The following is a 15574-nucleotide window of genomic DNA, read 5'->3' as shown; positions in this document are numbered from 1 at the left end:
AAATCTTATATGTTTTTCAAAAAAGTTATTTTAAATAATTGTCAAATACTTTAATTTTTTTCTAAAACGGTTTACTTTTAAAATTAAACATTTAAAAAGTTGGAGGCTAATTATATTCAATTGAAGTGGTTGACGATTGAGAATTCAGTACTTTTAAAATTAAATATTTGAAAAGTTGGAGGCTAATTATATTCCATTGAAGTGGTTGACGATTAAGAATTATTGAATGTCATTATAAAATTAAAGAAATAAAAACAATGAAAAAAAAAAGATTACTCAAGACAAATGAATTTAATGTGCCAATGGGAAAGTCGTAGGAATTATTGAACATCTACCAAATTATTCAAACCTAACAAATTTAATGCGCATTTGGGCAGAAATACGTTTTTGTTCTTAGGTTTGGGTGTAGGTTTCAAAGTGTTGCTCATCCAAATTTTGATTTTTGTTTTAATTTTGTTTACGAGTATCAAAATGTTATAATTTTAACTAAGATTTTAGTTTTATTTCAAATTAGTTTGTAGATTTAACATTTTACCCCTGTAACCTAAAATTTTCATCAAATAATGTTTATTAATTTATTTAGAGTAGTTATGAAACAAAATTTTAAAATGGGTATTGTAAAAGATAGAAAAAAATGGAACTATTTTAAATATAGCAGGAAAAAACTTCAATAAGGTATAGAGTTGTTGGATTTTACTGTATTATATAAATAATTTTAATATTTTGTTATTTTAAAAAATGTTTCGGATTTTAATTATAATTTATTTAATTATTTTAAATTTATTAATATAGGAAGAAGAAAAACAAGTATTAATGAAAAATCGAGTTAAAAAATGTAAATAATAAGTCAGTTATATTGAAACTTAGGGCCGAATTTAAATAGTAAGGATAAAATTGTAATATTTAAAAATGTAGGAAGCAAATGGAAATGAACCTCAAACTATTTGTGATGAATAAAATTATTAAACGCCCATCAAATTACTCAGTGTGACAAATTTAATGCGTCTGACTATGCATTCAATTTATTGGAAAAGTCTAAAAGAAAATTAGGTTGAATTTGGTGTAGTTTCCAATTTGTCTTACTAAAAACAAATAGAAAAATTAATGTGATTATATGAATATGATATGCTGATGTGACAACAAATTTCTTATTCCCATTTAATTATTATTTGAGATTCAGACCTTTACTATAATTACAAGATCTATAATAAGTATCATTAATCAATACAACATTTATTTAAGATAATATGATATCTTTGTAAATCTTTTATTAACTAAATAATATTAAGTTAAAATAACACTTCAACTTAACCCTAATGGTCAATTTTTTTTTTTTAATTCAATGTCACTTGACACTCAAGTATTGTTACTGTACATAAGTTGATCAGACATTTTAGTTTGTATATTTTATATAATCTTAAATCTTAAATATTCTTAAAAGTAGAAAATAAATGATATTTTAAATATTTTAATTAGACAGACAATCTTCGAAAGGAGAGATTTTAGCCAACAACAGTTGTACGTTATGATGCTAATGCTGCTCTATTCGTTTTATTATATTTAAAAATATTTTAAATAACGATAATATTGATAATTATTAGAAAATAGTCCAATAACAAATTTGGTAATATAAAACTTTCTAACTTTCTCCTGACCAAGTTTATAATTTAACCTTAGATTCAATAGTGTAACCAATTTCTAGATTATGCATGTGTTTAGGTAAGTTTCAAAGTATTTGGTTGTTGAGAAGTGAGCACAACTCATCGGACATAAAGGTTGAAAGTTCGATCTTATCTACGGAGTTGCACTAAGAAATACATATATATATATATATATATATATATATATATATATATATATATATATATATATATTTTGTTGTTCAATTTAAAAGCAATTCACTTCTTGGGGAAAGAAATGGAAAAGCTATTTATCATCACAGAGGAAAGGAAAACGAGAAGGCATTTAAAGAAATACCTGAAAGTTAGCCGAAAGGAATAACAAATCGCAGTGAGAAAATGCTCTTTTTGCATAAAGCAAAAGGCAAAATATACAATGGAAAGGGAATAAGGTTACTAAATTCCAAATTATTACAATTGGATGAATTTCAATACCAAATCTTCTAAGGAATGTGATTCTTTCCTTTTTCCTCATGGTAGAGGCTCTTGTGAATCCCCCAGACGAGACAGGTGAAGATATGCATCTGTTCCTGTTTCCAGTTCAATAACAACCGTTATCACCATATCATGGTTTTGACCAGCTTAACATTTAGGTGTCAAAGAAAATTAATTCAACGGTAGGTGATCACCATAAGTTCAACTCATGACCTCTTCATTGATGGTGATTGAGACTATATCTCTCTTTACTACTAAGCCAAACCATGATGTTAACAGCAAGAAAGAAATCAACTATGTGCTTGAAAATATTGAAATAAACTATAAAACTAAAACAGCAAGAATCTACTTACCATATCCTTCCATGGAGATCACTTGCAGATCTCCACCAAAATAACGAGCATACAGACGACTTATCGGAAGACCATAACCATATCCAGCCATTGTCACCGACTCCGTGGTTCCCAGATCAGGATGTTCGTCCAGAGGTTCTTTTGCAGTGGTGTAGAGGTAAGTGAAAATACTGGGAAGGCCACTTCGGGGTATGCCACCACCCTCATCCGATACCTACAAGTCAGTTATATTGAAACTCCATTGAATTAACTTTGATGATGCACAACAACAATACCTTAATAGTGACATCCTCAATTCCATCAGCAACTATGATTCTAACTGGAGGTGGAACTTTATCAGAATCCACAAAACGCTCTTGCACGGCACGTAATGAGTTCTTAACCAACTCAAAGACCATAAGATGCAAGTGTGTGGGAACGTAACTGAAAAAGCAAACAACAGTTAAAGATTTAAGTCAATATTCATGTCACACCGGCAAAAAGTGGCATAAACATCGATAGAAACACTTAGAAGACAGAGATTGAAGTCTAGTGAAGTGAAACTTTATAGCAAACAGCATGTGAGCAAAGTCAAAATGAAGAACTTACGGAAATGTAAAACTCGGATCTCCATAGATTTTGATATTAGGAGCACTACCATACTCACGTAAACAGATTGCACGAGCATCCTCACTGGCACTCTGTGCAACGTTCACAGGGGACATTTTTGTATGTATATATCCTACACAGTCAGGAGGAGGATTGGGATTGTGTAATTCCACGTGCTGCCCTGAGTGACAATCAAATTCCACAAACCACATGTTAAGCATCTAGAAATTTCAAAATAATGTCATGATTTAGATTTTTCCCCACCCATCAAAGAAAACTTTATAAACAAATAGAGAAAGGAGAGGGGAAGACATGAAAGATGGGACTTGAGGGAAATTGAAATTTAACCAACCAATGAGCATGCGAATCCCAATTCTTGACATGTAGAAGCGATCCAAAAACTGATGAATCTCATGAAGATCAGACCCAACATTATTTAGACCTAGGCCTTTCTTCAGCTGTTTAACACCTAAAGCCATCGTTGGAACCACGTTGTTGTGTCTCACCTTAACTGCCTTTATCATTTGTGTAAACTCTTTTTCGTCATCTGAACTCTTTATCTCAGGAAAGGACCGAACATCACGAAAAGAGTCCACGTACCAGTCACGAACCTAACAACACATTTATAGAAAAGTAAAACCAGTGGTTGTGCTATAAAATATAATATACAGAACTCTGCCTTTTCATACGCCATGAAACTCTAATAAGAAACAAATGGACTGCTGATTGGAAAACCGGTTCAAAAGTAGTTTTTTTTTCCTTCAAAGATTGTGGTTAAAGAACTTGTACAAGTTCATAGTATTGTGTACTTTATATATATTATGGGTGTTCAAGCTAATTTGCGAGCACCTTGACTAATCTCATGGAACAACCCGTTTGACCTTATTGGGTGTAAAAGAACTCGTAGGATATTAGATCCTGACTAGGTGATTGCATTCTACTCTTAAGATGAACAATAAGTTCATTTTTCAGAAACAGAAAAAACTGAAAACAACTTTTAAAACAATTACCACAAACAGTTCCCCATAAATTTTATTCCTAAATGGAGAAAAATGTTTTGATGACAGTTCCCAAACAACCTCTAAAACATTTAAACATTTCAGTAATCATGCAAGTACTTTTCTAGAAAAACATGCCGTAAATGTAGACTTTATATGAAATACAACAAAGATTCGAACTCTTAAAAAACAATTAAAAAAACAAGCAGTAGAAGGAAACAGTTAACCGGCAAAAGCACTTAGGATGGTTGAATAAAAAGGCTAAAGGGAATCTTCAACAACAACAAAGAATGGGCGATTAAATAATTGTACAGAATTGAGCCAATTCCTTTCACTGACTCACTGTACGATTAAATTAAACATGAACACTAAAAAACATGTACATCCTAAATTGGAAAGTTCAAACAAACAAGTAAATAACAAACACAACAAGACTCTTCTGAAGAAAATTCACAAGAAATAATGATCAGAAAGCAAGTGAAACAGAAACAAAATAATTACATCAATTACCACATTCCTAATTTCTAAAACAGAAAATCCTCATTAATTCTTCAGGGACAACCCACAACAACCAATTCAACATGCAAAGCAGAAAAGTAAAGAATAGGGACCTTCAAAACAGCAGGTTTCAAAGAGAGGCCATAAGGCAGATTCTCAAGTTCAACAACCCTTCTAGCAATCCGAATTGGAAGCTCCTTATGAAGAAACTGAGCAGAAATGAGCAAATTCTTAGGAGTGGGCCTGGAACCAAACTCCATCATGTATCTCAAACTAACCCCAGTCTGTTTCATACAACCCCATTTCTGAACCTCGTCGATCAGGGTCTTGGAGAAGGCTTCACAGAGCTTTTTAGCCGCCATGGCTCAAAGAGGGAGCCCAAAAGGAAAAACCCACGAAGGAAATGGATGAAAGAAACGGCATGCAAGCCAAAAACTGCAAAAACAAAGCCAGAGATGAAGGAAGAAAACGAAAAGTTAGTCCGGTGTTTTTTTGCTTGTTTCGGAAGAACTGCCTTGTATAGAGGTATTAACGAGACATTTGAATTTCTTCTTCTTCTTCTTCACGGAGAGAGAATTGTTTAGGGTTGTAATTTTGAAGCAGATCGTAGTAATGGATGTGAAAACTGAAACAGATGGAAAAATGAATTGGATTTGGGGCTGTGATTGTTGCTTCTCTTTCGGACTAGTTCTTCATCTTCTTGTACATAAAATAGAAATGGTTGTTTTTCTTTTCCTTTTTGACAAAATAAATAATTTTAAGGTAAGAATGTCTTTCTACCTCTCTTATTTTCTATTAAATCAACGTCTAAGATCCAACAAACTAAAATCATGATGTCATTTTTGGAACGTTCATTGATGGATCCAAAATCTTAAACTTACGGTATCGTATATTTAATATTATTTATTCAATAATTCTTCGTCCAATTTTAGTTGTGTAATTTTAATCTTTCTATTTTATCAACTTTCCATAATTATATGTCAATCATTTCTCATTTTAAATGTAAGAAATTCGAGACCGCTTGCCCACATGAACATACATGTGTTAAGTTCATGTTGGCTTCTTTACTTATTTTTGTTAGGAATTTAAATTGTTAAATAAATGAGATTTGATACTAAAATAAATGTCCAAAATTAATGAAAGCATATACTCACCAAACAAACTTAATGAAAAAAACAACAAATAAGAATAATAAAACTCAATCCAAACTAAAAAAATATTAACCATATAATGAAATGAAAAATCGTTTAATAATAGAATAAAAATTTTACTACATTTTATTTTATATATATATATTTTTGTTAGTTTTACTATATTTGAAATATTCATAAAATTAATATATAGAGACCAATATATCATAAAAAAACCAAAATAAAAAGTTATATAATAATCAATTATTAGTAACTATTGCCACTAAAGTATCCATTCGAATCTATTAAAATTCAAAGTTTGCTTAATAGTTTCCTCAAAAGTTAAAATATTAAAATTGAAGTTGATAATACAAATATTAATTTGGGTGTTGTCTTTTAGAAAGAGAGATGAGACGTGTCAGTTATTAGGAGGGTATATGGGAGCGGCGGAGAATGTTGGAGCCACGCGATAGCAATGGTTTGGAGTGGAGGAATGGGCTGAAGAATGATTCCTCTAATTTCACGTTCTTCCTTTTTCCTTTTTCCTTTTTCTTTTTTCTTTATTTGTTTTCTTAAATATCATTTCGTAACGCATAAAGTAATTATCATAAGAAGAAGTAAAAAAAACTAAAATTCCCAAATTTGATTGGATCACATAGGTTGTGGTGTTTACGCTTTGCAACTAAATATTTTGCCATTGGTTGCTTAAATTGTTAAAAATATAATCCATGTATTTATAATTTATATTCTGTCTATAATTACATTTTATCCTAATCCATGTCTACCATTAAAGTAATTATTACTTACTCTGTAATTACATTTCATCCTAATTAGTTTACAATTTATATGTAACAAATTTAATAAATAAAAAAACTAAATTTGTGGTTTTTTTTCCAAGAAAGAAAAACTTCAAAAATCAAAGCTATAATTTCATTTAATATGTATTTACAAAGTTCTAAGTTTTCCAACTAAATTTAAAAATTTCTGATCCAGCCATTTCATTCATTATGTTTCCCTATTTAAAAATTAAAGTTGATTGTAAAAATAATACATACCATAACTTCTGAAAACATTTAAATATACAAAAATCAAGAAAAACTATTATATATATATATATATATATATATATATATATCACGATAGAACAAATAGTAGTCAAATCATATTTTATTATAGATAGACAATGATATTTTGTGATATTTTGTTTGTTCATTTTACTATATTTAAAAATAGCTTTATGATTATTGCCACGTATCTTCTTTTAAGTCTTCCTTTGCTTCCATTTATCATTTTAAAAAAATCAAAATCAAAATGAAAAATGAAAAGCAGCAAAAACAAAAACATAAATCTTGACCTAATTCTGAACACACAAAGCAATACATCTACTTTCTAAAAAAATTACTATTAAGAGTAAAAAAAGAAAAAAGAAAAAGGTATCGTGGATTCCAAATTGCCAATATTGTGAAACTTTTTTCTTCGGGACTATATAGTATTAATGGATCAAAGACTGCAAAATTTAGTTACTGCCCCAAATGAAAGGTCTGGCTCATCAAAAGAATACAATTACATGACTCATTAAAAGAATTGTCCTAAAGTATTACATTCAAATCAAGAGCTCATTGTTATATGCTAATAACAACAATTGCCCCCAGTCCCAATGATATCTATATTCCATGTAGGAGAAGACAAGCCACAAAATCAAATGAATTCATAATTGCCTGTTTCCAAACCTTAAAAAACACCTCATCTCATCTTATATATCAAAACAACTTCCATGTAATATTCTCCTATTCTCTTCTTTTTCTTTTTCTTCCTTCCTAGTGATTCATATTCATATTTATATATCACTACTGGTTGTGGTTACCAACCTGCATCCGACCGATGTGCGACAACCTTGATGATGCAAGTAAAGGTGCCTCTTCATCGACATTCATATCGGATGAACCGTTTCCGCCATTGCCATCGTTGCTATTTGGTGTGAATATATCCGACGACTTCTTCTCTAACTTCCAGTCCTGTATTAAGCATTAAAATTCCAGTTAAGAAAATATTGGAGGACTGGTCAAGGCAACAAACTGCTGATGGTAACACCGCGGATGAAAAAAGAAAGTAAAGTTGCACTCATCGACACCAAGATCATCACCATTTTAACAATGACTATGAGGTCTCAGAATAAGTTTGCAAATACCGTTTCCAGTTTGTTTTGCAGGTTATATCCATAGACCTGCTGGCCAAAATCATCAAAGGGAAAGGAAAAATACTCTAAAAAATAGCCAAGGGAATATTCATAAACTACCACCAACAACGCCTCCCCCCAGATCCAGGTGTTTAGTTAAAAAATGTCAAAGTATCGTTAAAAAAAAGGTGAGAAACAAGTCACTGTTTTGTTTTCTATAGAAACAGAGAATATTACACTGTCCGGATTCTTCTCCATCACAAGGGTACAAAAGGAAACATCAAATAACAGAAATATTTAATAAATGGTCCTAACATAGCTTCATATCTTTCAAAGAGTTTTTGAGAACGACATCTCTTTCAGGACCACAGCAGAAAGTTCACTACAAGTATCCCCAGAGTAACCGGGAAATAACCCAATACCAATTTATTACTATAAGTCTACAGGCACAGTTCCCCAGGGCGGAACTACAGTGTATGATATAACAAAAACTTGCAGCAAGCCCTAAATTTAGCATAGGATATAACTCAATCAACTTTCAAGTTCGAGATATGGGATTACATTAAAGGCAACGTTTGCATCTAGTTCCTCAATTTCATGGTTATAAAATAACATTCTATTAATTTAACCAAAAAAATCACAATGATCAAGGACTCCCATAGACAGTAGTCAAGTACTGTAAAACAATCAAGTTCACCCAAAAGCCAAAACTCAAAAGATATACAATCCATCAAATACTCGGAATTTTGTACTTCCCCAAGAATACTTAGGAATTTCAATTTTATACATCTCACTCCCATATAAATCATGAACTGAATCAAGCAGCAGGTAAGAGTTCAATTCGTAATTTTTTCCTTATCCTTAAAAAATATTTCACATCTGGCCTAAAGAAAAAACTAAAGCTCCAAAAGATATTATTACATCCATGTAGACAACTATGACGACAAGAAAGTAATTAACAGTCAGCCTTGTACGATGCATTGATACTTCATCTGACACCTAGAATTGTAATGTTCTCCGAGTCCCGACAGACTTTAAACTTCTAGCAAAATTCTCACCTCCTATTCCTAGCTCATAAAAACAACAGACAATGGTATGGAAATATGAAACATTCCCATCAGTCGTTAGAACCTAAATAGATACTTAAAACAGTGATTTAAACACCTAAATTTTTTAACAAAAACCCTAGATTGACCATTCTGCTTCAGCTACTGGTGTTGGATAGCAATCTTCCGCCTCTCAACCAATGTAAGGATCAAGGAAGTTGACATGAAAGAAAGACCTTTCTCAAGAGACTTACCAAAGATACAAGAGCACTCAAGGATCTGGAAACAGGAACCCCATAGGCCATAAGAAAGTTAGATCATTCTTATTGCAAGTGGAAATTATACCCCTGATATTCATTCCAAGAACCAATCCTTATACTGCCATTTCCTTTGTGTGACTAAGTAATACAAACTGGGACATTCAAAGCAATCTGTTGTTTCCTACTCTTAAACTACCAAGTCGTTGACATAATCTTTAAACGTATTTGGTCATGCTTGGGACCCAAAAGGGGAATAACATCTTTTAATTCTTATGTAAACATGATCTTTTTTTTTTTTTAATGAAAACCACTTTCATTTTATACAAGGGCACAAAAAACCAGCCCACCAAAACCACCCTTTTAAAGGAAGGGGGACCAAGAAAAATGTTGGTTACAAAAGATCTTCGAAATCGAAGCCCAAAGAGATATGTGATATCTAGCCAACAACCAAATCTCATATATGCCCCCTCTCTCTACCCCTAAACGCTCTATCATTCCTCTTGCCCCAAATATCCCATATAATAGCACACGCCCCAGCATGCCATAAAAAACCACCCTTTTCACTAAAAGGAGGATGGAGGAGGAACTCCTCAATTGTTGCTCTAACGCTCCTAAAGCCGACAAAGCTAACACCAAACTCCTGCAGAAAAGAGCACCACACAAACCTCGCAAAATGGCACTCCCCATAAAGGTGATAAGATCTACCTCCGCCATCCGACACAACAAACAAGAAAAGGCCCGACAAGCAAAGACCTCCTCCTGACAAGCCTATCAATAGTATTAACCCGACCAAGAAAAACCTACCAGATAAAGAACCTAACTTTCTTCAGAACCTTTGTCCTCCAAATCACATCAAAGACCGACTCCTTAGAGGGAGCGGGGTCCACCAACAATCCAAATAAAGAATTACAAGAAAAACCGTGACTAGGATTAGGAATCCAAACACGAACATCTCTCCTCCCCTCTTTAACAGAAAACCCCTCAAATAAGGAAAGAAGAGGCCACATCCGTCGTTTCCCTGTTGGTCAAGTTCAATGAAATCTGAACGAGAAAGACACGGAATTCTCAGATCTCACCAAAAGCTCTGAGATAGTACAATTTTTGAACGAGGAAAGATGATAAAGATGCAAAAGAAAACATAACAAAGGGGATCCTCCCCCACCCATCTATCCTCCTAGAAAAAGGTTTCCTTACCATCCCCTTCAAAACAAGAGACAAATCGAGAAAAAGTAGAAAGCTCAATCGAAATATCCTTCCAAGGATTTCGAAAAGTGCTTTAACCCCTCTCATAATCCACTCAAAAGGAAGGGAACCATGCTTGATTACAATGATCCTATTCCAAAGAGAATTGGGCTTAAGATGGAAGCGCCAAAGCCACTTTGCCAACAAAGCTTTGTTGTGGATTCTAAGATTACCAATTCCTAAACCCCTCTAACTCACCAAGCGCCCCACTACCTCCCAACTAACCAGATGGGAGTCGTGACCCTCGTCCACTCCCTCCCACAAAAAGTCTTGCATGTATTTCAAAATAAAGAAAGATGCCAGGAGCCCTAAATAAAGAAAGATAATACATTGGGATGCCACTCAATAATGACTTGATCAAGGTAAGTCTTCCACCATGGAAAAGAACCCTTTCTTCCAAGTTGCCAATCTCTTTCAAATTTTCTCACAAATGGGATTCCAAAAGGACAGAACTCTAGTATTACCCCCCAACAGGAGACCAAGGTCGCAAGAAGGGAAAGAGCCAACCTCACAATCAAATGCTTCAGCCCACCTCTACAACTTGACCTGGTCAGAATTAATGTCGTATAGAGTGCGCATTTGTTTCTATTAATTTTCTGACCCGACATCTCTTCAAAGAAATCGACCATATGATATAGGATTTGGAAAGACTCCTCTTTCCCAGAACAGAAAAGCAAGGTATCATCAACAAACTGAAGGTGCGATAAGGCAACTTCCTCTCTTCCAATCTTAAAGGCTCGATAATGTTGCCTTCAACACCTTTACTTATCAACCGACTTAGGAATATACTTCAACACCTTTTCCAGAACATGATCTATTTAATAGGTTATACCTTTAGAGTTATAAACATAGGAATATACTTGACTATGTATGGAGCAGCTCTTATGTGGATACCCCTTCAAATGGAAAGCTAGAATATTGTGGGAGCTAGTTGTTGTGGCTATAATTTCGGAATCGATAATGGAGAAAAATCATATGATCTTTGCTAATACTTAGAGTTGGAGACGCTGTGAGGGGGGTGTTATCAAATTTTTTCACACTGGTTGATGTCTTACTTTCCCATCTCTCCTAACTTATCTTGCACCCAATCGTTTCCCACCTAAAAAGATTGAAACATTCAGTACCATATAAACCTACGAAATATTGCATCAAGTGGAGAAGGAACTCGAAGTACTTTCTATTAAACTGCCATGAGATATGAATAACTGAAAACCCCAACCTTTACGATTCTGTCTGGAAGGCTGTCAGAAGATAATTGAGATGCCCGAACATCTTTGACCTTTATGTAATTATACATGAGGACCCCAGACAATGCTGCATTGAGAGAATGATTGGTAAATTGAAAATCACGTTAAACTAGTAAAACATTATAGGAAAAAAAACACTCGACAAGGATTACCAATTGCATAGCCAATGATATTCAGCCCTGTTATAGTAGATTCAGGAAATATGACCGTTGAGAGGGCTATTAGAATCCAGTCCTTGAGAACACCAGCAACTCGAATAGTAACTGCTCCAGTTCTTCCAATTACTAAGAAAATAGAGAAGTTCAACGCCAAGGCACACAATGCATTTGAAAAAAAGATCCAAAAGTTGAACTGAATTTGAGTAACTTGCATCTCTGGCTTCTCCAACAGGTACCAAGGAACAAACAGGAAAACAAAACTGCATGTATCAAAAGCAAAAATTGAGCGGCTAAATCTTACACTCTAGCTTTAGTGACATTTATGTTAAATCATTTTTCCAAGGAAAGATTGTTACTATTTGATCATAACAAAATCTTAAGAATCCATTGCCAATGACACAACTACTTCCAGTCAAGAGACATCAAACTACTATACCTGCATGGAGCAATGTAGTATAAGCTGGTGATAGGATTTAGAGTCAAACCCTTCTTTTGCAGAAGGACCTGCGTCAAGACCAGCCTGAGAGCTTCTGCAAAGATACCTGTGACCTGGTAAACTGTACCTACTACATTAAAATGTATCTCTCCATATGAGGAAACGACAACCCCAACACTGACCAGCACCATGTTGAAGAAAACATCACACCTTAACTTGTCGGTACCACACACAACAGCCATTAAAAATGTGGCTACTGGCACTGAAATGTCAAATTTACATCTAATTATTTTACATTTCTAAGGAGAATCATCCTATAAGTAAGAAAAAAATATGAAGTTAAGCCACATACTTAAAGCCTTAAGCATCTGAATGAAGGCCACAGATATATGCAAGTAGGCAGTGTTACCAAACCTGAAATATCAATAGTTAGTAGTTAGTAATACTCAAGCCATTGTGAACATCACGCATAAGGCACTGATCCTCAAACTGTCCTACAAAATAGTATGAAAATCATTACATTCTTTAACATATTTAAATATTAAAGCGTGTTAGAAACATCTGCATCAAACCTCAGATTATATGCTAGCTTATCTAATGAAAGACACAAGAAAATGCTGAAGCATGATACAAGCAAACATATTTGCTTGAGCTAGAAATAGCAAACAAAAAAATCACAATATTATTAGCCATCACCAAGAGAACATTATAATTCATGAAACCAATGTATCAGATAAACATCATTTACAAAACAGAGAAATGATATCCCTCCTTCCAAAATGAGAACTCGAGTACTATTACAAGAAACTAATTTTACAGCTTTACTTACCAAAGACTTGACGCAAAAAATGCACTAATTGGGATGACACACGTTGCATATCTGTCCAACATGGATATCATGCATTAAAAACAGGAAAAAATTACACAAAAAAAATCTACAAAAATCAATTATACGGCAGTTTTTTCATTTCTCAGATAACTTACATTTCAAAAGTCATTTTGACTGGAGATACAACCTGCAGATTTGGAATCAAGATTAATTACTCTAGCTACCCAAAATTAGAAAAGAATAGATCAACTGAGCGAGGGAAAACGAATGAAGTGTGCTACCCAAGACCAACAATATCTTTATATTGAAGCACTGCTGCCTGCTGGTAACAATTACTAGTTGTTAAGGACTGAAAACCGTGTAGAACTTTCTCACTAAATGTGCTAGAAAGATGCTACCTCTAAGGAAGAGTGGCAGTTACTAACACCCCATTTAACAACCATCTCTGTACTATGGGAATCAAAGTTGACAAAGAACAGCCAGTAAATTGATTTCAGGTAAAGCCATACCTTGAACACGCGAACAAGGAAGAATGCAACAGCACCAGAAAACCCCATATGAATCATTGTAAGTGTAATAGGCAAAGGAAAATTGAAGTATTTTGGGGAGAGCACCCACTGCAATATTAGAAGAAATAAGCACCAAATGAGATTTAAATCGCAGCAGAAAGCAACAACCAAGCCTAAGTATGGTAATACCTTGCATTCAGATTATGAAATAGTTAAATCATTGATTACTACTTGTACCAGTAACAGAAATGAAATAAGAAAAACTGGAATAAATTTTAAATATGATCAATAAAGAAAAAAAAAAAAAGATGTTGAAATACCTTGTTATACAAAATAACTCCAGATGACAGCAAAATGTAGACGAGAAGATACAGGTAAGTGAGCACAAGTGGTCTGTTGATCATTTTGGCGAATAAAAACTTTCGCTGGCTGATCTAACAGTTGAGTTCCGGTTCAAAAACTATCTTTACCACCTCTGTCTACGATCTGAAGATAGAGACATCTTCTATCAAAACCCGGCAGTCGGATTTCATCTTCTAGGCTATTCCATAGAGTTTATTGGTTAAACCGACAGGTGAAATGCCTACTGTACTGTATATCCATGCAGGACAGCACCTAAAAACAAAGCCCATAATTAAAGAAAAGAACAACCCGATTTATCTCTCCCAACAAGCAAAACCCCAGATACATTACATTCTAATTCTAACAATAGAAAAGGCACAGAGAGTTAAGAAGCAACACGATTTGTCAAAATCACGACAATAAGAACGAATCAGACCAAAAGTCATATGTGATGCAAAAGTGATCTAAGTGGGAAAAACAAACAGAGCCCAAATTCGAGTAGATGTGAAAGAATGCAGAAAAAACAAGTGACGGAAATCAAATTGCAACAGGGAGGGGACATCAAGAAGACGCACCACACAGCAGAACGCGATGAAATATGAAAGGAGGAAAAGGAGGGAGTTACCAAAACTGAGGGATCGAGTCGTAGGCGGGAATCTGAAGGAAGAAAGACGAAGAACAGTAGCAGTAAACCCTACTTGGCGGTGAGAGAGAAGAAGATGCAGAAGGGGAAATTGGGGGAAATGGAGAAATGGGTCAGTGCAAAAATGGAGGAAGAGAATGGAGAAGAGTGAGGAAGGGAGCGTTAATGGCGTCTGGTGGGTGAAGAACTGATGGATCCGTATGCTGTAAGAAGTGCATTAATGGCTTCTGGATTTCGAAGATACAAAACAGAGAAGAGAGAACACAATACCTTTTATTATTTTATTGTTTTTATTTTATTTCATTTCATTTCATTTTACCAAAATGAACCTTTTAAATATTATCCACGTGTGATTTTTAGTTTCAAGGAATTAATTTGTTTTTTCTTAAAATTTGAATTAATTTGGAGAATAAATATGGGACCTCAAATCAAATTCCAATGTAAGTAAATTTTGTAGCTAATTACTTATAACTAAATATGTAGCTAATTACAAAAACTAATTCCATATAAAATTCTCTTCAAATAAATATAAATTTAAAACTAAAAAACAAACTTAAATTTCATACAAATATCACCTCTCATACTAAATGTAAAGTCACACCCTCTTGATGATACAACAACTAACAAGAATCAATTAATTCAAGTTCCGATCGAACTTTATATGATTATATGTTTGAGTATAATTTTATTGTAAATATTTTTGTGCAGTCAATTTCAACCACACGATAATGAAAATTATAAAATAATTAAAAATGAACTATACAATAACTAAGCGGATTTCACAAATTAGATAGATGCAGTTCTATATATCTATGTATTTTTCGAATAGGTACATAAGAAATGTTAGTACATTAAATATATAAATCTAAAATGTGTCGTTTGTATTAGGATCTTGAGAAATTTGCAAATGTGGCCAACAAATAAGAGTCCCAGATGAAAAGGTGAGTACTTTCTTTAAGTCGTATCATATTGTGTAATATTATCACTTTAATCCTAAGTGCATTC

General features: G+C 33.5%; 2 protein-coding genes across 4 annotated transcripts; both read right to left on the bottom strand.

The window, feature by feature from the left end:
- Window positions 1-2011: 2011 nt before the first annotated feature.
- LOC103483922 (pyruvate dehydrogenase (acetyl-transferring) kinase, mitochondrial) lies at window positions 2012-5425 on the bottom strand. 3 transcript variants are annotated; one of them, XM_008440771.3, is made up of 7 exons: window positions 4665-5311; window positions 3408-3666; window positions 3056-3236; window positions 2743-2890; window positions 2468-2681; window positions 2309-2368; window positions 2012-2209 (listed from the first exon to the last, which is right to left on the bottom strand). In XM_008440771.3, exons 1-6 carry the CDS (start codon window positions 4911-4913, stop codon window positions 2316-2318), a joined length of 1104 nt encoding a protein of 367 aa, XP_008438993.1. In that variant the 5' UTR covers window positions 4914-5311; the 3' UTR covers window positions 2012-2209; window positions 2309-2315. The 3 variants fall into 3 exon arrangements, with proteins under 3 accessions (XP_008438993.1, XP_008438994.1, XP_008438992.1); XM_008440772.3 differs by having other exon boundaries at window positions 2309-2365; XM_008440770.3 differs by lacking the exon at window positions 2309-2368 and having other exon boundaries at window positions 4665-5425.
- Window positions 5426-7131: 1706 nt separating this feature from the next.
- LOC103483921 (probable sugar phosphate/phosphate translocator At1g48230) lies at window positions 7132-14876 on the bottom strand. The gene is made up of 10 exons (XM_008440769.3): window positions 14552-14876; window positions 13905-14199; window positions 13585-13692; window positions 13231-13262; window positions 13076-13126; window positions 12599-12660; window positions 12247-12508; window positions 11805-12070; window positions 11625-11719; window positions 7132-7696 (listed from the first exon to the last, which is right to left on the bottom strand). Exons 2-10 carry the CDS (start codon window positions 13986-13988, stop codon window positions 7529-7531), a joined length of 1128 nt encoding a protein of 375 aa, XP_008438991.1. The 5' UTR covers window positions 13989-14199; window positions 14552-14876; the 3' UTR covers window positions 7132-7528.
- Window positions 14877-15574: the final 698 nt, after the last annotated feature.

The sequence above is a fragment of the Cucumis melo genome, chromosome 6 (assembly GCF_025177605.1).
Source record: "Cucumis melo cultivar AY chromosome 6, USDA_Cmelo_AY_1.0, whole genome shotgun sequence".
NCBI classification, from domain to species: domain Eukaryota; kingdom Viridiplantae; phylum Streptophyta; class Magnoliopsida; order Cucurbitales; family Cucurbitaceae; genus Cucumis; species Cucumis melo.
The sequence above is the reverse complement of the archived record's forward strand: the minus strand, read 5'-3'. Positions and strand labels throughout refer to the sequence as shown.